The following is a 22,530-nucleotide window of genomic DNA, read 5'->3' as shown; positions in this document are numbered from 1 at the left end:
TCATCTTTCTTCCTACTCTTCGTTTCTATGTTTTCTCTTGAAGCCTATTAGAATCCTCCTGTGCCTGGAAGGCTCATCTCAAAAGCTTCAGAACGACTCAGGTAATTGTACAGATGTAACTCCATTTTATGTCGAGGCTACAGTTTCTGTCTTTCATAAGCCCTGGGGAACCAATCAGGTACCTGGCCTCAGGAAGATAAGGTTGCTTAGCTACCACTTTGAAGAGCCTCTAACTCCTGACCAGAGTCACATAGCCTCAAGAACACCTGCCAATTTGGACCGGTTTGGACCAGTTCAGAGAGCCCCTAGCCCTGGGCCAGAGCCCTAACTAATCCCAGATGTACTTGTACTCTTGCTCCTGATCTGTGCCAATAGAAGTAAAGATTACCTAACTCACCTTGAAACTTCCCTTGATTATCTATAATAAAAAAAAAAGCCTGCATGCTCAACTCGGGGTCTTTTGCCATCTTGCTTTGCGAGGACCCCAGTGCACTGGATCTCAGCAGAATAAAGCCTCTTTACTTTTGCATATGACTTCAGACTCCTGGTGGTCTTTGGAGTCCTCATGATCTGAGCATAACACTACTTGCCAGGCAATGGAACAGAAATGTCTTTTTATCATCAGATACTGGAACAGCTGAACGTCCATATGCAAGAAGCAGAACCGAGACACAAGACCTCACATCTTACATGAAAATTCATGGGCAGTGAATTATAGAGTACAATGCAGAATCCAAAATTATAAACCTTCAAAAACTTGACAACATAAGTTCCAGATAATATTGGCTATGGCAATGATTTGCTTTTTAAAGATACAACACTTAAGACATGATTTAATGAAATAAGTAAATATGGGTTAAGTAGGACTTTGTTAGAATTTAAAAATTGCTCTGAAAAACAGTGCCAGGAGACTAAAAAGTCAAATCACAATTTAGAACATTTTGTCTGATGGACAATATGAAGGAAACAAGCCAATCAGAGAATGGGCTGATGACCTTGGTACAGTACCAAAAAAGATATCAACCAATATGCAAGTCAGCACACTCAAAGATGCTCTTTGCTTTGTCACCAGGGAAATTAAGACCATGACAGTAGTGAGCAGTAGGGAGCTATATACTTGTTAGAGTGACCAAAGTCCACGACACCAATGCCGAACTCACTGATAGTGGAAATACCAAAAGTTGTGGACATTTGGGAAGACAAAGTTAGTAGTCTTGTTCAAAATTAAGCACAGCAATCACATCATTTGGAATTTATCTGAAGGAATTGAAAGCCTATGTCTAACAGAAAAACATGTGCATGGATGTTTGCAGGAGCTATAATCATAATTACCCAAACCTGGAAGCGACCAAGTTTCTTTTGGTAGATTAAAGGATAAACTACACATCTGGAGAACAGATAACTTAGCATATGAAGTGGAAATGAGCTGTCAAACTGAACAAAGACATGTGAGAGCCTTAATCCATATTCTTTTTTTTTTTTTTTTTTTTTTTTTTTTTTTTTTCAAGACAGGGTTTCTCTGTGTAACAGCTCTGGCCGTCCTTGAACTCGCTTTTGTAGACCAGGCTGGTGTTGAACTCACAGAGATCTGCCTTCCTCTGCCTCCCAAGTGCTGGGATTAAGGCGTGTGCCACCACCACCTGTCTTTAATCTGTGTTCTTAAAAGAAAGGCACTAGGGGGCTGGAGAGATGGCTCAGTAGTTCAGAGCACTTGCTACTCTTCCAGAGGGCTGGGTTTGGCTCTCAGCACCCACATGGCAGCTTACATCTGTCTGTAACTGTAGTTTTAGGGGATCTAGCCCTCTCTTTTTGCTTCTTTAGATATCAGGCATGCACAGGGTACTCATTTATACATGCAGGAAAAACATTCATTACATAAAATTAAAAGTGAACCTTAAGAAATCTGGACGGGCTATATATCATGTGACTGTGACTACTGTCCTATCTCACTGTCCGTGAGTTCTGCATCTTTATTGGTTAACTGTGGCTTGAGACTATTAAAAAGAAGTGCTGATACTGAACATGTACAGATTTAAAAAAATTATCTGCTGGTCAAAACAGCACAATATCTATATAGTATTATAACTAACCTAGAAATCATTTTGGAGTACATAGAGGAAGACAGCAGTTGTGGCACACACCTGTGATCCCAGCACTCAAGAGGATCTCCAAGGCTATCCTGGGCTGTATAGTGAAACTCCATGACCAAACAAAAAAGAAATAAACGACCCATGAAAAGATTGCACAGGTCATCTGCTCATGCTGTGTGCTGTATAAAAGACTTGAGTACTCATGGGTTGTGATACCTTCTGGAATTCTGGAACATTCCTGGTGGGTAGTGAGGGAAGATCCCAAGGTGGCATTTTGGAGAAGAGCACATGATGGAAGCCACACGTGAGTCGTTGGTTTGAGGGGCTGCGGCTGGAGGAATGGGTAAAGCAGAGCACACAGCAGTTGTAGGGAAAGTGAACCTACTTTGCCTGATACATTTCTCAACACCCCCAAGAGTGAGCCCTAATGTAAACAATGGGTTTTGGGTGACTACTTGTTAATGTGGGTTTGTCCATTGACACAGGCTTACCAAATGCTCCTGTGCACGTGTGAGGGAGAAAGGGCTTGGAAATCTCTCAACGTTCCTCTTAAATTTTCTGTTGTCTGAAAACTGCCCTAAAGAGTAAGTAAGGTCTTGCAAACAAAAACTTGCAACCTTCAGCTTTCCCACTCTCTCTTCCTATGTCCTTGTCCTCTGCAAGTGAGAAGCGGCCGCCTTCCTTCATTGCTGGGGAGTACATGTCTCCCAGACTGCACTGCTGTGTTCTGAGAATAAAAATGCAGCATTAGTCCTGTTTTTCTGGCGGCGTGCTTTGCTCACAGCAGGGGCTGCAATAAATGTGTGTTAAGTGAGTCAGCCTGCCTTGCAGCAAGGTCCCTCTTTATTCTAGTCCATCCAACTTCTGTTTGCATTTTTAAGATCAGCTGTTGTAATTTACAGTTGTAACAAAAGGCAAGAGCTTGCACAGGAGCCCGAATCATGTTGTTTTCTAGGTCTGTATAGACAGACCTTAAAGACAAGGGCAAATCAAATAGAGAGACCCCAGACTATTAAGAAATTAAATGGAAAGGAAGAAATAACTTTGAATACTGTTACTACATCATTGATAGAACCTTCTTAAATCTAGGGTAGTGAATGGATTGGATGAGTATTTTTCTTAATTAAAATATTTTCCATTTGCTTATTTTGTTTGTGTATGCACACGAGTGAACCTTTGCCTGCACATGTGTGGAGGTCAGAGGACAGTTTGCTTCTATCCTTCTACCGTGTGGATTCCTGGAATATGGGAATCAAAAGAGGTCATTAGGTTGGTGGTAATACCTTTACCTGCTGAGTTATCTCACTGCCTCCTCACTGTTTACCATAGAGCATTCCAGAATCGTTATCTTAGAATTATGTTGGCTAGAATGACATCCCCCCAGATTTTCTTTTTAAGTATATGCTGGCCCCATACCACACTGTATACAGGCATCATGTTATACATAGTAAATACATAGACTACATTTGTCCATTAAAACAAATCAGGGCTGGGTGTAATGGTGTGCACACAACAGTCCCAGTACTTGAGAGGCTGAGGCAAAGACATCCCTAGCTTGAGGCCAGCTCAGGCTACACAGGACTGTATCTGAACAACAACAACAACAAAAAATCATTTTCAAATGAGAAATGATATCTGTATGATTTGATGAATATTATATTTCATGAAACACATAATGTTGTTATACATGTTTTATATGTGTGAAAGCAATATATTTTAAAAAACAGTTCAGTCAGTGTAAAACCTTTGCACTCTCTTTTATATTCAACACCTTTAGAGAAATAGTAGGAAAGAAATGAAGGAAGCCCCAGAGTGGGAAGGGGTCATTTGGTAGACAGCTTTCCTGAATCTGTTAGGGTTAGCAAGTGGGGGCAAGGAAAAATGGCGTGCGGAAGACAAAGGTACCATAATTTCCTTTAAGGCTATGAAGTGCCTCTGTAGTCCCACCCCCTGTTTTCCTAATGCAAACTAATTCAGCTGATTAAAAAAGCCAAGGTGAGTGAAGGAAAAAGTGTTTTAATTAGTGGTAGCATATTAGTTTTAGTTTTTTCAAAAACTGCAGATTTTATTAATTGAAAACCTTTTGAATGGTCATGGAATGTCTGTGGTCGCATAAAACACACTTCATCCATCTACACATCCACTGCAGTTTCCTAGGAAATTGAACATTTTTCTGCTTTTCTTTCTGTATTATTTCATGGGTATTCTATGGGCTTAGTTTTTGAAAGTTCAGCTTTATTATATCTACAAATTAAAAAATTTCCCCCACAAATAACTGTTCTCCTCTTTCTTCTATGAAGAAAAACAGTTTATTAAGCACACATCTTTGGAGGTGCAAAGTCTAAGAAGGAGTCTGTTGCAGTGATTTGGTCTCTTGTGAGAAACCCTTAGGACTAGGTCACATGGTTGGTCATGGTATGCTGAGGCAGGATGCTAGAGCCAGGGAGGGGTCAGGCTTGCTCTTTCTTAAGAACCCCTCTGAGAGACTGAGTAGGGGATTCCAGGAAAGCTATTACCTTAGTTCATCCTATGGACAGTTGCTCCAGTAACTTCACAACTTTTCACTACATCTCACATTTCTAATGGCCCATCACCTCAATATTGCCACATTGAGGTGGAAGCTTTGGATGACAGATGCAAACAGCATCTGCTTATCCCTTGACATGAGAACACATAGATACTAGAACTTCTTAGTGAGAGTTAGGAAGGGCCCACTGTGGCTGCCAATCAAAAGAACAGTATTCTTTCTATGGTATTCATTTTTTTGGTCTTCCCTTGTTTGAGTGGGTGCATCATGCTTGTGTGTGTGTATGTTTGTGTATGCATGCCTGTGCTCACATGTGTATTTATATAAGTAATTTAATAATAGCAATCTCCTGATGGAACAGTCTAGGATGCTGTATGTTGCCACAGTCCCACTCTGGTGTTGGGGTCCCAGGAAAGTCCTAGAGAGCAGACAGACACTGGAATCCTGAAGGTTCTAACTCCAGCAAAGGGGCATTTCAGGAACAGGACAGATGAGTGAGTGAACAGGACATTGCCAGTGAGAATGAGGGTAAACAATCAAAAATAAGACATTCCTTTTGCCATGCCCTTTTATGGGGGCTGCCACCAGAAGGCATGGCTTGGATTTGTGGTGGGTCCTCCACCTAAAATGATCCCTCACAAGTGTGCCCCGATGCCTGAGTTTGGGTTATCTTGGGTTGACAACCATGAGTGGCCATCACACTAAGAAAACTGAGCCTAAGTTAATGAGTGAAATCACGGGCATTTGAGATGTTCCTAATCTCTTGCTATTGTTAAGTGTTGCAATGAATATCTTTGTCCAGATGTAATTTTTCACACAGGAGTACGACAATAGAATGCATTTCTAAGGGAACCTCACATTTAGTCACAAGGTGCAATGCACGATGCTGCCTTCTCCTCCACCCTCTTCAAATTGGATTCCCAGCCCCTCTGTTAACATATATAACTATGCTATATAACAAATAAAAGAAATCTCCCTAGGGTCATGCTAGATTGCCAGAGAAGCGTGTTTATGTGTCCTTTGTACACGAATAGGTGGGAAGATAAGCTTGAAGAGACTGAGGCTGGAAACCGTGTCCTTGAGCTGAGAAGCATTGCCAAGCAGCTCTCCAGCAAAGTGCCTGCCTGTTAGATTTTTTTGTTGTTGTTGTTGCTTTTTTCTTTAACTTTGGAAACAAAGCATCCCCCCCCCCCATTTTTGCTTATGAAGAAAGAATTAAGTTTGCAAAAAATTGCTGAGATAGAGGAACAGAGGGAGGAGGTATCCACAGTGTCCGCAGCCAAGGAATGCAGCAGAGATGGAGCAGTAGTTAAGTAACTTTTTAAAAAGGCAGTTATTTTATTTATTATCATTATTATTATTATTATTATTAATTATTATTATTATTATTATTACTTTGGTTTTTCGAGGCAGTTATTTTAAAAGGACTAATTAACACGGGGAATGTTAACAGAGAGAGGAAAGGTGGGAAAGTAGCTGCTTGTGTGTGCTTGCCTGCGGTAGCCAGGAGAGGGCATCAAGCTCCTGGGAGCTGGGCTTTCAGGTAGTTAGGAGCCACCCTGGGTAGATGCTGAGAACTGAGCTCAAGCTGCCTGCAGGAACAGCATCTGCTTTTAACTCAGCTCTCCAGCCACAAGACTAATATGTAAAAGAAAAAAAAAATGATCTGAATGTGAGCTCAATTCTTGTCTGAAGGCAAGGATATAAACTGGGAAATGAATGTTTATGAAAAATTCTTTATTGGTTAGCATTTCATGAAAGGCACAGAATCCACTGTGGCTGGTTTAACCAGGGGGATTTAAAAAAAAAAAAAAGGTATTGTAGAGAATGTCACCTGGAGTTACTGAGGAGAAAGAAGGGAAGGAAGGGAGGAAGGAAGAGGAAAAGAAAGGAAGACGCCTTTGCAGAGGTGCACGCCTTTAATCCCAGCCCTTGGGAGGCAGAGGCAGATAGATCTCTGAGTTTGGGGCCAGCCTGGTCTCCAAAGTGAGTCTAAGACAGCCCAGGGCACACAGAGAAACCTTGTCTTTAAACACACACACACACACCCGGAGGGGGGTGGGCTTTATGCCAAACCATCTTGGATGACCTGAAGAGAGAGCACATAGCTATAGAAGACTATTGCCTTGCCTCATATGAGACAAGGAAATGACATATTTCAGGGATAAGCTGAGACAGAAGTTTCCTCACATAGACCACACATCCCACAGTGGAGTTGTGCAACAGGGATTGTACAAGCTGCGGGGAGCTGACCTCTTTCTTTCTTCCGTACTCCTGCTACGACAGGCACTAAGCTGGTAGAGCCTGGGTGTCTAGCTTAAGGGGTCTAGGATGTGAGATCTTTATCTTTTTGGCTTCAGCAATATGGAAGGCAGCATACTTGAATGAGATTTTCAGAGCATACCTGCCTCACTAATGACTTCATGTCAAGAGAAACTTGAGAGAAAAGCACAAGGAAATTACAAACACCAATAATAGTCATTTCTTCTCCAGTATCAACATGTATTATAAATTTCCCCAGATACCAACAGGCCTATTGTTTGTTTGCTTGTCTTTGTTTTTGTTTTCCAAGACAGGGTTTCTCTATGTAGTCGTGGACACTACTTGTAGACCAGGCTGGCCTTGACCTCCCAGAGATCCGTTTGCCTCTGCCTCCTTGAGTGCTGGGATTACAGATGTGCACCATCGCACCCAGCAAGGCCCAGTCTACAGGAGCTAGAAGATCACTTTCAGAACAGGGATGATACAAACTCTAAAGCTACATACTTAAAGGTGTGTGTGTGTGTGTGTGTGTGTGTGTGTGTGTGTGTGCGCGCGCTCATGTGCTGCTTGTGTGTGGGTACCTCAGTAGAGAGAAGAGAGCATTAAATCCTTTGGAGCTTTTTTGTAAGTAGTTATGAGCCACCCCATGTGAATGCTGGGAACAGAACTCAGGTTCCCTGCCGGAACAGCAAGTACTCTTAACCATTTTTCTCTAAAATCTCCAATATTATCCTTAGAGTTTTATTACTTGCAGGAGGCAGCAAAGATGAAAGTAGCCTCACACTGTTTTTTCTATGTGATTAGAGGCAGATAATATTGCTTTAGCCATGATTAGAATGACAATAGAAGGCCGTGAAATCGTCAATATGAAGGGAGAACTGAATTCTATGTGTGGTTATCCAAAAGAAAACGGTAGTGGATTTTCTGGTACTACAACAGAATTGTCACAAGGATGTTGATAAAAATCAATGGCTATAAACACATCTAAATGATCAAAATATCAATTTAAATATGCAGCTGAGATCTCAAAAACATGAACCACTGAAGGGGGGGCGGGCGTGTGTTTCTTGCTGACTCTTCCACACCTACAGGCTGGCACCGCTGGTGGTGTAAGGGGGAGCAGGAGGTCAGATTACAGTCCTCAGGTACAGAAGCCAGACACAAATCCCTGACAGACCCTCAGGGCCGCAAAGGGCCACACCCATAATGAAAGTGTAGGTTAGAAAACTGCCTGTCAGCACAGCAAGGTGCTACGTTTTGGCTGGGGAAAACAAAACAAAACAACACAACTTTGCTTGGAGAATTTATCGCCATGTTGCTGCTAGCTTATAGACCAAAACAGCTGGCATGGGATGGCCTAAGATATTTCATTAGCAACTGGGGAAATATATTCTGTCTCTCCTACCACACATTTGTAATCTTCCTCGTGTGCCTTAGAGTTTGAACAAAGGGGTTCTGCTATTCTTTTGATACCTAAGGTTTTCTTTTAGAGCTGCCCCATTATTTAACTCCCTATGCGTTGGAGTCACTGGACCATTCCTGGCAAGTTGATCCCTAAGGGGTCAGACCTGTAGTTACGGACGCAGGTCGGGGGTGTGGATGGGGGTGGGGATGACAAAATGGTGCAGATATTACAATTTCTACTGTCATAACTCGTGGGTCCTCCTGAGCAAGTTTCCTAATGTCTTTCTTAGTTTCTTCTTTGGTCACACAGGGATGATGCTGTCCCCTCATGAGAAGTGCACATCACACATTTTATCACACGAGGCATCCTCCATCAATGTTAGGCACCTGTGGGGAGCAACGCCCCCCCTCCCCCGCAAGGGCATCACTTTCCAAGTCACTGTACTCTAGACCCTTAAACTCCGGTAATATAAAGCCCAAGTAAACCTTGGACTTTAGCTAATAGATTATAATTTTAAAATTTCTCTGACTTTTACAGAAGATATTAGGTAGTTAACATACCTTTTCACATTTGATTAGTCACAAAGCAGACACCACCTCATGTTTCTCTGGGCTCACAAACAATTCCTTGAGTGCCAGATGTGAACTCACTCACTATTTCAGGAGTTTCTGATGTATTTTCAGCATCTAGAACGTAGCAGGTATGGAATATTTGTCTTGATCTCACCTCAAGTGGGAATAACATTACACAAGCTAGAAGCGCCCCCAACAGAAGTGACAGGCATCCTGGGGTCTGTTTTATCATCTCACTTATTCTGCCTTTCTCAACCAAAAGTTATCTGGAGCTTGTCTGTAATTCTTCAGTGGTGAAACTTCCTGGTCTCCCAAGGCAGCACATTCTTGTTGTAGGCTCCAGGCCTCTGAGCACTTGATATGGATTAATTTTTCCCTCATCTTATTTTGGGGCCAGATAGGCATTTCCTTGGCTCCCCTCTTAGCAGAGCCACAAATTCTTAATGAATGACTAGATTATATCGAACACCTTCAGTGACTGCTGTTATAAAACATTAAAGAGAATTTGTATTCTTTCTGGAAAGAGTGGCTAAAATCCTCCTTATATACTTTTGAATCCCTAATTCCCTGCAGAGACAATTCAGCAATGTATTCCTCACCCCCTCTCCTTGTGCTAGATGTAGTCTCTGAAATTCTTTATGTTTTCAGAGCAAAGGCACTTAGGTTCTCAGTTCAATTCTTTGAAAACAAAAGCCCTCCAGCTGGAAGAATCAGCCTCTTAGGAAGTCAGTCAGTGGCCTTCTGTTGTCATGTCACAGGTATTGGCTAGCGGCCACCAGCCTGTAATAGCGTCTCTTTTCACCCCAGATGATCTATCAATATATCTGCATATCAATTTTTTCAATAAAAAGACACCTGCATATCCAAAACAACTCATTTTTTTGATAGAATACGTATCAATAAATTATAAAAACTAACAAACCAAAAAACCAAACCACAATTCTTTCCACCTTACTCTTAAGTTTATAATACTAGGTAAATGAGTATTCTTATTTATTTATTTATTTTTATTTTATTATTATTATTATTATTATTATTATTTTTTTGGTAAATGAGTATTCTGAAGAGAGACTATATTTAAATAAATGCCTAAGTGTTCCTTAATAGAAACTAAAAAATCTTTTATAAGGGTGTCATTGTTCATTTTATAATAGCTATAACTCACATACCATAAAACTAACTATTTAACAGTGTATAATTCAATGGCTTTTACTATATTCATAATCACCAACTCTATCAGATTTCAAAATATTTCCATCACCTCAAAAACAAAACCCTTTACCCAATGGGAGTCATTCCCCCCTTTCTCTTCACACCAGCCTTTGGCAATCCCTTATCTGTTCTGTCTCTATGGGTTTGCCTATTCTGTGTATGTCATATAAATGCTATGGTAATTAGCCTTTGGTGATTTGTTTATTTTACTTAGCACCATGTTTTCAATGCTCATCTGTATTGAAACATATGTCAGCACTTCATTCCTTTTTATGCCCCCACAAAAGAAGTTCACTGCGGCAAAAGAGACTAGAACATGTCTCCTCTGAAGCTGAAGGGTAGCAGAGTGAAGACAGTTCAGGAAGGGAGGCAGAGAAGCCCCCCTCCCCCCTCCTTGTTTGCCTAAGAGCAAAACACACATTCACAAAGATGTGCCCCTCCCTTCTCTCCCAGAAATGACAGAAACTCATTGCTGGAGTTGCCTGTAGGTCCTTATCTTGGGAGTTCAGCCAGAGGAAGTTACATAACAAAGCTCTACTAACCCAGTCTTACCCAAGGCTGGTTCCCCAGCTCTTTTGCTACCTCCAAACCCACAGATGCTTTCCTTGGTCTTGCTGCTTCCCTGCTAAAAGTTGAAATTTAAATTTGATGTACAAAAGACAGAAGGGAATATGTCTATCTTTTTACAGTTTCATGCAGCACACCGATCTCTGGTTTTGTGTTAGTGTACAATTAATACCTTTCACTTTTTGGTTTACGATGCTGAGTGCATTAGAGTTTTGCATTATCTTTGCGTGGGTTTATCCTGGGCCATATGAGTTTCATGTGTTGGTAAATTTTATTAGTGTCTTTTGTTATATGAACCTGTCCCAGCTACAGACTTAGGGATGCCGTCAGGGAGTAAGGATCCCTACCTCATGGCAGCATTTTACCTACCTATTTATCAGTTGCTAAACATTAGTTTTTGTTTTGCCATTTTTGTTTGTCTATTATCAACACTGCTGCTATGAATATTCATTCACAGGTCATTATGTAGCAAGCCTTTTTATTTCTTCTGGATACACACACACACACACACACACACACACACACACACACACACACGGGCAGAATTGCCATGTCATATGGTAGCTTGATATTAAAGTTTTGTAGAACTACTAAACTGTTTCCAATTGGATGCATTTTATGTAACACCAGCAAGTTTGAATGTTTCAATGTTTTTCCACTCTCAGAACACCAATTATTTATTTTATTATTTGTTTTAATGTATATGATATGGTACTCTGCTGTCTTTTTGGTGAATGGTATTGAGCACATATTCAGGTGCTCATTTCTATTGAAATACATTTTTTGAATAACTATCTGGTTAAGTGTGTGTGTTTTTAATTAGGTTGTTGTGCCATGAGAACTCTTTTATAGATATAACTTCCTATATAATAAATGTGAGTTCTTACAGACAAAAAATCTCTGCATTATCTATATAAGTCCCTATATTATATATAGGAATCCTATATTATAGATATGACACATATATTTTTTTTATATAAGCTTCTGTATTATAGATATAAGTCCTGTATTATAAATACAAGTCTCTAGCCTATAGAAACAAGTCTATATTGTAAATAGAAGTCCTTGTATTATAGACACAAGTCTTTATATTATAGATATGAGTCTTCCATACTACAGAAACAAATTCCTACATTATAGACATGAGTCCCCATAATACAAATATAACGCAGTTGTTAGAAATATGACTTGTAACCATAGTCTCCTGTTCTGTAGGTTGTTCTAAATAGTGATTCAAGTTTAAGAATGCTTGGTTATTCAGGAGTTAAAATTTTCAGGAGTTGAATCCTTTCTTCTGGATCTGTTCCAATTAGGGAAGACTGGTCATCATGGCACACTCTAAAGAGAGTGCACAGAGAAAAGAAAGCATGGTGACTATCAGGGAGTAACATGGTCCATGAATGCAAGCAAACAGAATAAATGCATGTATTTACTCCCTGTTTGAGTCACTTCTCTTGCTTGTGTCCCTCTGCTGGCCTTTCAAAGAAGAAGCATTCATATCAGGGCCCTAAGGTCCCTGGGGAGCTGTGAAGCCTTAGAAAGGTGTGGCTGCTTCTACAGTTCTCTCTAAGCTGTTTCCGCCACTCCACTGCTCTGAGGCATTTCCACTATCGTATGGGAGTCTGCAGCATTTTCACAGTAAGAGCAGTTTTCTGTTCTATCTTTACACCTGAGACCCACTGACTTAGGGAGGAAGGAACAGCTGTATTTTCAGCTTGATTTTGACCCTGTAGCACTTTCACTGGTCCTGGGTATCTGTGTTATGGATGCTCATTTGGAGTTTATTCAGGGAACTCATACTCACACTCCTGATCTTACAGCAGTCGCCCCAGCATGGTTCCCTGTCTCATTAATTAAACACAGAACTGGAGTGGGATAGACCTGAGGCTGAGAGGGAGGCAGGCTGCACATCCCTGTCTTCAGATCAACTGAACTCACTGCAGAGATCCCAGGACTGGTGGGTGGTCCTAGCCTGGCTGCCCACTTCTACACATTATTTATGCCAGTCCATTCTGCAAGTGAAGTTTGATAGAGACCTTTCTATGTCCTGAGTGCTGAATCATAGAAAAAAAAATCTGAGTGTTAAAAAAAAAAAGAATATGGGAAGAATCAAAAGACTTGTAGTAGAGACTGCAGCGGAAACACAAAAATCAAGAAGGAATATGCATGAAGGGAGCACGCTGGGTGAAGAAAGAACAAAGGGCAGCGAGGCTCTCTCCTCACTTTGTAACTGAATATAATCAGCACTCTAATGTTACATGCGCAGAGCTGCCTGCCTCCTAGGGTTACGCAGCTCCCTTTTCCCTCCTGTGCATGCAACCTAGACAATTGGGGCCTACGTGCCATACACATATGGATCCGGGCATTTACTAACTGTTGAGGCATCCAGAGAGTTTTGAGACTGTTAGTGCCTCCACTAGAGAAAATGGAAAGGGGAATTAAAAAAAAAAAAAAAAAAAAAAAAAAAAAAAAAAAAGCAGAGCCTGGAGAAATGTCTCAGAGGTTAGGAGCGCTCGCTGAGCAATCGTGAGGACGGGAGTTGATGCTTCAGCACTTGCATAGCAAGACCAGCTCCGAGAAAAGGTAGCGACAGACTGATGACTGGGGCTTGCTAACTTGTCGCTTGGCGAAGAAATCATTGGCCAAGAAAACATTCTGGAAGGGTCATAGATGAGGCCATCTAACGCCTTTCTCTGACCTTAGTGTGCCTATGGAGCACGTACTCACACACATTTGCACATATGCTCACATAGACACAGACACACATTTTCTTAAATTAGAAGATTGAGGGAATATCTTACTGGTTGCTAGAGCAAAATGCCCCAAATTGGGTAATTTATACATGGAAATTTATTATAAATTAAAAAAAAAATAAGCAAAAAATACTTTAGGAAAGAAAGAAAAAAAAAAAAAAAGGAAAGAAAATAAATGCAAAATAAATGCAAATGTGTTGCTGATAGTTTATTCTAGAGGACAGGGAGCTTCAGTTCCAGGCATTAGGGGGTTCAGTGTCTGGTGAGGGCCTGTTTCCCCACAGACACAATCTTATAGTTGTATCTTTCCATGGAAGAAAGGGAAATCAAACCCTTTATACGGCGGGCGCTAATGCCATTCCTGAGAGTTCCATCCTTGTGAGAGCAGTCAGCCCTGCAAAACCCCCTTCTTCTGGCGCCACTGTACTGGGAGTTAAGTTAGGGAGGAGTGCTACAAGTATTTCCAGAGAATTACCGTGGACAACAGCGGGTTAGCCTAGTTTGGAGAAAACAATCTGCATGCCTAAGACGCCATCCACGCTACTGCACAGTATTCGTGCGCGCATGGTCTTTTTTCCACATATATAAGCACTTTCGCAAACTGCTTATGTCACACAAGGAAAATGAAGTTGTTCTACCAGTTGGTTGAAGGTCCGGGGCCTAACTGACTCTGTTCCAGACACAGGGAGGAAGGCCAGTGGTGTTTAGATGGCTGTGCATGCTGGAAGGGAGTGAGCCATGCCATCTGTCTAAGTTACTTTGGGAGTCACGTGGATGCTGTTAGAGCTTCCAGAGTAAAGAGAGCCATCTAAACCACTGCTCAGGACCAAACCATGTCTGTCGTAGTGTAAGGGCATGTTTGTTTTTCAGCGATGTTGTGCTCTGATTCCCAAGTTCTGATCGATTGAGGCCGATGCCTGGAAGGAGCCCAAGTTAGCCTGTGTCATACTGCTGGGATGGGGTAACCCCTTTAACCTGGTAAAGGGGATGGATGTCTGTGTCTAGACTTTGAAGGGCTAAATGATAGATTCCACGAGTGGGCCGCTCTGTACAGCATCGCCCCCGCCCCTCACCCCGCATTATGATTCTTTCTCCTGCCTTTTCTGCTGCAAGGATTCCAGCCAGTGGGTTGTTTTATTCCCTTCCCATTCCTACTTCCCGCTTTATTCTTCGAAAGTGTTCCCTTCATAAAATGATATCCTCCCGCCTGCATGAAAAACAATGGTGGGGAATGCAGAGAAATCTCTTTGCAGTGTGAGTGGCAGGATGGTAAACTACAGCCAAGAACTGTACAGCTCTGGTCACTGCAGATGCGTGTCAGGGTCAGTGTCACTCTCTCGGGAACTCCGAACCAAATCACACAGCGAAACATGAGCTCCTAGCATAGTTTTATGAATGGCAAGTATTTCTAAGCTTTCTGCTTTTATCTGTGCTTAATTTTTTTTTTTAATTTCAAGATTAGATTGTCAAATGTAAAACTTTGTTTTTTTTTAACATATTAAAAAATCATTTTTATTTTCTTCTGCAAATTATAGCCACAGTGTCCTTACCCATCTCTTTTTTCCCCTATATATTTATTTATTTACATGTGGTGCTTAAAATTCAACCCAGAGCTTCCCTTTCTGAGCCCGTGCCTGCCTGCAGCCTCCATATACGCCTTTGTGAGAATTTCACATGCATACACGTGTCGGTCTCCCAGTGGAGTCCTGGCCGGCCCATCATTTTTCAGAAGGGTGCCTCTGGGGTTCTCGGTTCTGAAACCCAGTCCCTTCGCACTTACCACACCATTTCACCCTCCAGTTGCGATTGGCGTCAACTCCGCGGCAGTGAAACCTAGAGTTTCTTGACCTTGTCTTTCTCCAGAATCGATCCTAGACACGAATAAAACATCAGGCTGAGAGCAAGGTGCTGAAAAGGTATTCTAGTTGCTGTGATAGAAAGATCCTGACAAGAGGAAACTGGGAGGAGAAATGGTTGGTTTGGTTGCAACACCAGGCTGCTTTCTATCACTTTTGGGGAAGTCTAGGCAGGAACTCAAGCAGCGAGGCTCATTAAGCAGAGGGTAAAACCATCCCTGCTTGGTTGTTTAACAGTTAGTTTTCTCTTCCCCTTCACGGTCCAGGGCCCAGTCCATGAATCGGTACCGCCTGCAGTGGGCTCGGTTTCCCTACATGACTTAATGATTAAGGCAACCCCCCACAGACATGCGCACAGGCCAACCTCTTCTAGATCCCAGGTGATTCTAGATTGAGAGTTAAAACTAACCAGCACGGCAACAGTTCAACAATCCGTGGCTGCTCATTCTTGCCGACTCCTCCTCCTCTGAAGCAGGTTAGCATTGAAGGTGGTGTGGAAGCTTGCATGCGTGTTCAACTCTGTCCTCCTCCCTTGTTCCTCCCTCCCTCCTCCCTCGCTCGCTCAACCTCTTCTGTTCAGTATGTGTAACTTGAAGCTAATTTGTACTACTGGATATCTGACTGGAGCCACAGATGCGGATCTGTATTGTTCCTACTGAAACACAGCATGGAATTAACATTAAACTTAAATAAAACAAACCTAAATTAAAAATGCCAAAAAACCCCCAAAAACTAACCAGCACAAAGGCTATTCAGATGCCTTTTAGTTGCCATGGGGTAAAGGCACCGCATCACTTTGGGGTGAGTTCCTCCAAGCACAGACCAGCTAGGAGAAGTCAGAGATGAGCCTTACCCCGACCCAGACTCATACTCTGCTTTCTGACACCATCCTGCATCTCCTATACTTTTGGCCTTTTTTTTTTTTTTTTCTTAGACAACTGGATACAATGTATTTTGTTTTGTTTTGTTTTGTTTTTCCCCTCTACTTCCCTTGGCTTATCTTTATAGACAAATTGAGTAGGTTATATTAGGCTACTGAATTTTATTAATTTATTTGGAATGAGAAATCTGTATTTCTATGGAATTTTATGCAAAAGGAAATTATGAAAGGGATTGAAGAGGAAGCCTCTTGGGTGTTTCCATTGTGAATCCTGAGATTCTGTAAAAACCTGTCTTTTGTTTGGTGTTGTTCAGCCCTAACACACACTTTTAGTCCAAGGACTTTCTGTTTATTATAAACAGGTGGTTATGGTGTAGATCAGCCAGCCCTAGCACACACCTTTAAACCAAGAGCTTTCTGTACACAGGATTTAATAAGTTAACCCTAGGTCAAGAGGCGGAGCAAGAAACCAGCTGACAAGGCTTAAAGAGTAGGAGTGACTTTGGGTTGAAGGGTATTTAAGGCAGCATGGATAAGACGAAAGAGCTTTTGGGCTTTGAGCTAGGAAGCTCTTTGGTGTTTAGTTTTTTTTTTTTTTTTTTTTTTTTTTTGCCTTTTCCTCCTGAGCTGTCCGCTGAGCTAGTGAGCTTTTTGGGCTTTTTCCTACGAGATCTGAGCTGAGTAGGAAGGTAAGCTGGGCTCTTTCTCTGCCTCTCTGAGCTAGCAGGTTTTCACTTCAGCATCTGGCTCCTGAGTCTTTATTGGTAAAATTGAATGTTTGGGATTTTTATTTTTAAAAACAACCTCACACCTCTTGAATTCATTAGTAGTGGGCTGACCAGCAAACTTCTTTCCTGGCTCATCATTTTCTGATGACCTTTTCAGTCCCATTCTCAATTGGCTAGGCAGAGCAACTTACATGTGTCCAGGTAAAATGGTATCCATCCACGTTAAACACAGGCATGATATAGAAATACAGATGGTTCAACATTTTCCTCATGGCTGGGTCAGTCTTAGAGGTCAGAAGGGCCTGATAGACAAAGGAGACAGACATTTCCTTATGGGTGGATACCAAAAGTGAGTTTAAGGGAAAGCAAGTGCAGAAAAATCCTTTCTGTTCAGAGAAAGACCATATGTGCTGGGCTGAAAAGTAACAAGCTAAGGTAAACTGTAATCTGTTATTTTCTCTGAATGAGAATTTTGATTGCCAATATTGCTGGCAATAATACCAATATTGATATTTTATTATCGATAATGATAACACTATAGCAACAACAATAATAATTCTTGATTATTAATTTGTCAGCAAAGCTGGTAAACAGAGTAAATAAATGACTTCTTACAGCGTTTCATCTCTGGCTAAATGAGAATTAGCTTTAGGCTAATGAAAAAGTAACAGTTATAGGGAATTTTTTTTTTGTAGTGCTGAAAATGAAAGCCAGGACCTTGTACATTATACATACTAGGCAAATACTTTTCCTCTATTCTGCATTCTAGATACATTTATATAAGTCTAAGTGTACATGTGAATATATGACTAAGTATATATGTGAATGCATATGCATACATATTTTACTTTTAGATTCCATTTGATTTTAGACCAAATAATTAGCTATGTGGTGTTGATGGCCTTCAATGGTGACATGTCACATGCTTGTAAGGTGACAGCCTCCAGCCTCGGAACTTACCCTGTTCTCTCTTTGGAAAGTTTAATGGGTGACACATCTTTGTCACCTTATTATAGCTCCTTTGGGGTCTTGTTCTGTATGTGCACATTCAAGTCTGTGAAGGTGCACATGTGTGCATGTGTATGCGCAGGCCTGGGGACAGTGGCACGTATCATTCCTCAGGTGCTGGCTAGTGAGTCCCGGGCATGTGCCTGCCTCTTCCTGAGGGCTGCGACCACTTGTGTGTGCCACCTGTATACACCAAGCAGTTATATACATTAGGCTCCAAGGACTGCATCCAGGTTCTTGTGTTTACAGGGCAAGTACTTCTCACTGAACTGTTTTCCCAGCCAGAGATCTTGTTCTTATGATTGCGTTTTCCTTAAGTTTGATGCCACATCTGAGGACATTGCATTCTAATTTTGGACTCAAATAGAACACCACAGTGTATACTAAGTCAGGTTGAGAAAGTAGACATTTTAAAACACATTTATATGAAGTAGAATTGCTTGAATAGTTCTTTTTGATGCATGCTTGTCACTGTGTGGTGTATCTTGGAGAAACAGAAAATTTCTAACAATGGTTGTCTCTGGGGAGTTGGACGGGAACACGGTGTGTGGGAAGGAGTCTTTTCATTTAATACCCGTTTAGGCTATTTGAAAAAAAATTAACATACTAAAAGTGTAATTCAGAGTATCTCTTAAAAATAGTTCTACATTATTAATGTGTGATTGACATTAAAAAGGCATACATATTTAATGCATATTGTTTGCTTAATTTAGAGATAAGTATACCCTGTGAAAACATTATCATTATCTGTGCTGTAAACATATCCATGGACTTACAAAGCTTCCTCTTGCGCTCTTTACTGTGCCTTGTGTAGTAAGAATACCTAAGACAAGGCATAGGCTTTTAGCAAAAGTTAAAGGATGTGATACAGCACTGTTAACTGCAGGCACTATTTGCTGTGGCTGGACTCTAGGACTCTCAAGCTGAAATTTGCACACTGTTACAATAACGACCATTGCTCTTCTTGTTTGCTGTCTCTTGATGTGTCAAACACCCCGACCTAAAGCAGCTTCTGGAGGAAAGGGTTTATTTGGCTTTTACTTCCATGTCGCAGTCTATCACTGAAGATTGGTTAAGAAGAGGAGCCAGAGCAGGAACCTGGAGCAAGGGCCACGGAACAATGCTTTTGGGGCTTCCTTTCTTCTCCCTGCCTGATCAGCTTGCTTCCTCATACAACCACCAGCCCCGATAAGCCGCCACCCACAGTGGGCTGGGCCTTTCTGCACCAATCACTAGTCAAGCAGATGCTCCTCACATTTGCCTCCAGGGCAGTCTGATCCAGGCAATTCCTCTCAGGTTGTATTAAGTTGATAAAAACTAGCCAGCTCACCCTTCTCCCTACCTAGTCCTATAACAGCATGCTCGGGTGCTCTGTATTCAATCGCTAATTATTTTGCTTCCTGAGGTCTGCTTACAGGTACTCACATACCCCAAAATGACGTTTGTAACCTTGCCTAAGAAATTATCCCCGACTGGCTGAATAAAAGGCCTACACCTGGGCAGGGCAGAAGTGAGGGGCAGAGCTAAGGTGTCGGGGGTTTGGGGGACAGAAGGATCACAGAAAGAGACAGGGAGAAGAGAAAGGAGGAGAGCCGCCGTGGGATAGGTAAGGAACCACGCAGACCAGGAGGAGTGAACTCTGAGAACGGCGTGGAAAGAAGGGGCCCAGGTGAAGAGCGTAGGCAAGTGTTTACAGGGACAGTGGATGAGAAGTAGCCCAGATAGGAATGATTAAAGCCAATGGCATGGGATGTGGGCCTGAGAGATAACAAGGGAGATTGGGGGGTAATAGCTGCCAGGCTGCAGGTAAAATAAGGCTTATTTAAATACCAATAGGTGTTTCTGTCTTTTGTTGTTTGATAGCAGGTTATATAAAAGTGCCATAGTAATTATAGGCTTTTAATAATAAAAATTAATAGCCTATGTATTTTCTGCAAATAGTCTTTAAATTTTGAGTCTTAGGCAGGCATGGTGGAACCCAACTTTAATCCTTTAGCACTTAGAAGGCAGAGGCAGGTGGACAGAACAGGCCAGACTGTTCTATCTACATAGTAAATTCCAGACTAGATAGGGCTATAGACCTTGTCTCAAAAGTGATAAAAAATAATAGTATGTAAGTCTTCTTGTTCTCTCTTTTTAAGGCCCAATATTTATTTGTTGGCCAGCTAAAAATCAATAAAACCTTGATGCATAAATAAAATTTTTATGACTTAATGTCTTCACTATACAAATACTAGAAATTTAAATTTTTTTTTAAATGAGCTGTGTCGGTTAATTTTCTATTGCTGTCATAAAATACAATGACCAAGGCAACTAGCAGAAGAAAGGGCTTTAGGCTTCTTCTAGAGGGAGAAGAGCCTGTCACGGCACGAGCAGCAGATACGGCAGCTGGAGCCGAAGCTAAGAGCTCATAGCTTGAATCACACATACAACAGAAAGGAGTGTTCTGAGAATGCCTTGAGGCTTTTGAAACTTCGAAGCCCTTACCCATGACATAATTCCTCCAGGAACACCATACCTCCTCTATCTACTCAAATGCCTCCACCAAACTGGCCTTAAGAGCTCCTCATCACCAAGGGTGACCTTGATTTTATGGTTCCATGGCCTCTGCTTCCTGAATGCTAGGATTGCTAGCGTGCAGTACTACACCCTGCTTAGTGGTGCTGGGAACTGAACCAAGGCCTTTTGTATGCTACCCAAGCACGTTGCCAGCTAAGCTACACATCCCCAGCCCATAATTCTTATAAATATTTTAGCTGTTAACCACTTACTGTTCACACATTCACTTTCCCTGTCCGCTGTTTAACTTCTCATGTTGTTGATTGTTTCCTTTGCTACATAGACATTTTCTATTTTGATGTGTAGTTCTAGTTATTTTGTTGCCTGGGCTTCTGGTGTGATATCCAAAACCTCAAAGGTTATAGCAAGCAGCTTCTCCTTTGTGTTCTGTTATTGGAGTTTTATGGCTAAAGTTTTAGATTCCATACAGGATTCAATAGTCCAATTTCAATCATTTACATGTAAATCAGCCACTAAAGAGACTATCAGGTTTCTTTATTCCCTTGTTGAAAGCTAGTTCTATCTTTCTATCTATCTCTGGGGCTTCTGATTCTATTGTATTGGTCTTTGTTTCTGTTTTTATGTCAATATGATATTGCATTGATTACTAATTGATTAGCTTTAAGTCTTGTTATATAGCCTGAGGCTTCAAATTTGGTTTCTAAAAATGATTTATTTACTTTAATCCTATATGTGTGTTTTGTCTGCATGTATGTATGTGTACCGTGTGGATGCCTGGTGCCCACTGAGGCCAGAAGAGTGTGTTAGATATGCTGGAATTTGATCTATCAGTAGTTGTCAGCTTCCATGTGGATGCTAGGAACTGAACTTGGACCCTCATTATTCACTGAGCCATCTGTCCAGCCCCAGTGCTTCAAAATTGTAACCCTCCTTTCTCAGCCTCTTGAGTGTTGGGACTATAGGAGCATGCTACCATGCTCACATTGCAATGTCACTTTATGTTTTTGGTTGTGAATCTAGCCTTTAATGGCTGAACCATCTCTCCATTTATATCAGGAAATGTGCTGCTTCCAATCTTTCAGTATTGCCTTATCCAGTCGGTTATTTTTTATTTTTAATTTTTGGTATCATATCATAAGGACTTTTAGTCTTTATTTTATTTCTGAGGAGAATGTTATTGAGATTTTGCTGTGCATTATGTTAAATCTCTGTATTGTTTTTCACATATGGGTGTTTTAGCAATATTCTTTTGATTCATGAACATAGGCTATCTTTCTGTATACTTATATCTTCTTCAGTTTCTTACATCCATGCTTTATAATTCTTAGGGTACAAATCTTTTAATTCTTTGGTTACATTTGTTTCTATTTTTTGATACTGTTGTAAGTGACTTTTTTCTAGCTAGGTTATTATTTGTAAATAGGAATTTCTAGGTTCTGTGTGACTTTGTATCTTTACCTTTGTATCTTTGATAACTTCATTTATAAGTTGTGATCATTTTTTGTGTCATTGTGTGTATAATGTGTTTTCCACACATGGAATCATGTCATCTAGAAGTGAGGTGACTTTACTTTGTCCTTTCTGATTTATATACTTTTTGTTTACTTTTCATATTGGTTTACTTTTCTAGTATTTTCAAAACAATGCTGAATTAAGGTGGTCAGAATAGGCATCCTATGCTGTGTTAGATCTTAGTGCAAAATCTTTCAGCTATTTCCTGTTAATTATGATATTAGTAGGGGATTTTCCATAGAAGGCCTTTATTATGTTGAAGAACTTTCCTTCTATTCCCAAATGATTTTTTCAAACAAGGATGCTTTTTCTCTGTCATTGCAATGATCATGACATTACTATCTTCCAGTTTGTCAGTGTGATGTAGTCCACTGATTGATATGTATGTTTTTAAAACTTGCCTTGCATGCCAGAAACAAATCCCATTTTATCATGGTATATACTCTTTCAATGCGTTGTTGTGTCAGACTTTATGGAAGATTTTTGCATTTGTGTTCATGAGAGATACTAGGTTCTGATGATGTCTTTGGTTCAAGTGTTAAAGTGATGTTGGCCTCATAAAATTTACTTGGCAATATTCTCTGTGGTTGTTTTTTGAAGAAGAGTTTTGGACTGACAAGATGGCTCAGTGAGGTAAA

General features: G+C 41.0%; 1 protein-coding gene across 1 annotated transcript in view; it reads right to left on the bottom strand.

Moving 5' to 3' along the window:
- The window catches only part of Cpa6 (carboxypeptidase A6), a 108,516-nt gene that overhangs the window by 35,339 nt on the left and 50,647 nt on the right, over window positions 1-22,530 (bottom strand). The window contains exons 5-6 of the mRNA XM_051159092.1: window positions 17,044-17,154; window positions 15,169-15,259 (exon numbers count right to left, since the gene is read on the bottom strand). Of these exons, the coding sequence (XP_051015049.1) occupies window positions 15,169-15,259; window positions 17,044-17,154 (202 nt within the window). The remainder of the gene's footprint in view (window positions 1-15,168; window positions 15,260-17,043; window positions 17,155-22,530) is intronic.

Source organism: Acomys russatus, chromosome 2 (genome assembly GCF_903995435.1).
Source record: "Acomys russatus chromosome 2, mAcoRus1.1, whole genome shotgun sequence".
NCBI lineage: Eukaryota > Metazoa > Chordata > Mammalia > Rodentia > Muridae > Acomys > Acomys russatus.
This window is presented reverse-complemented; position numbering and strand designations above follow the sequence as displayed.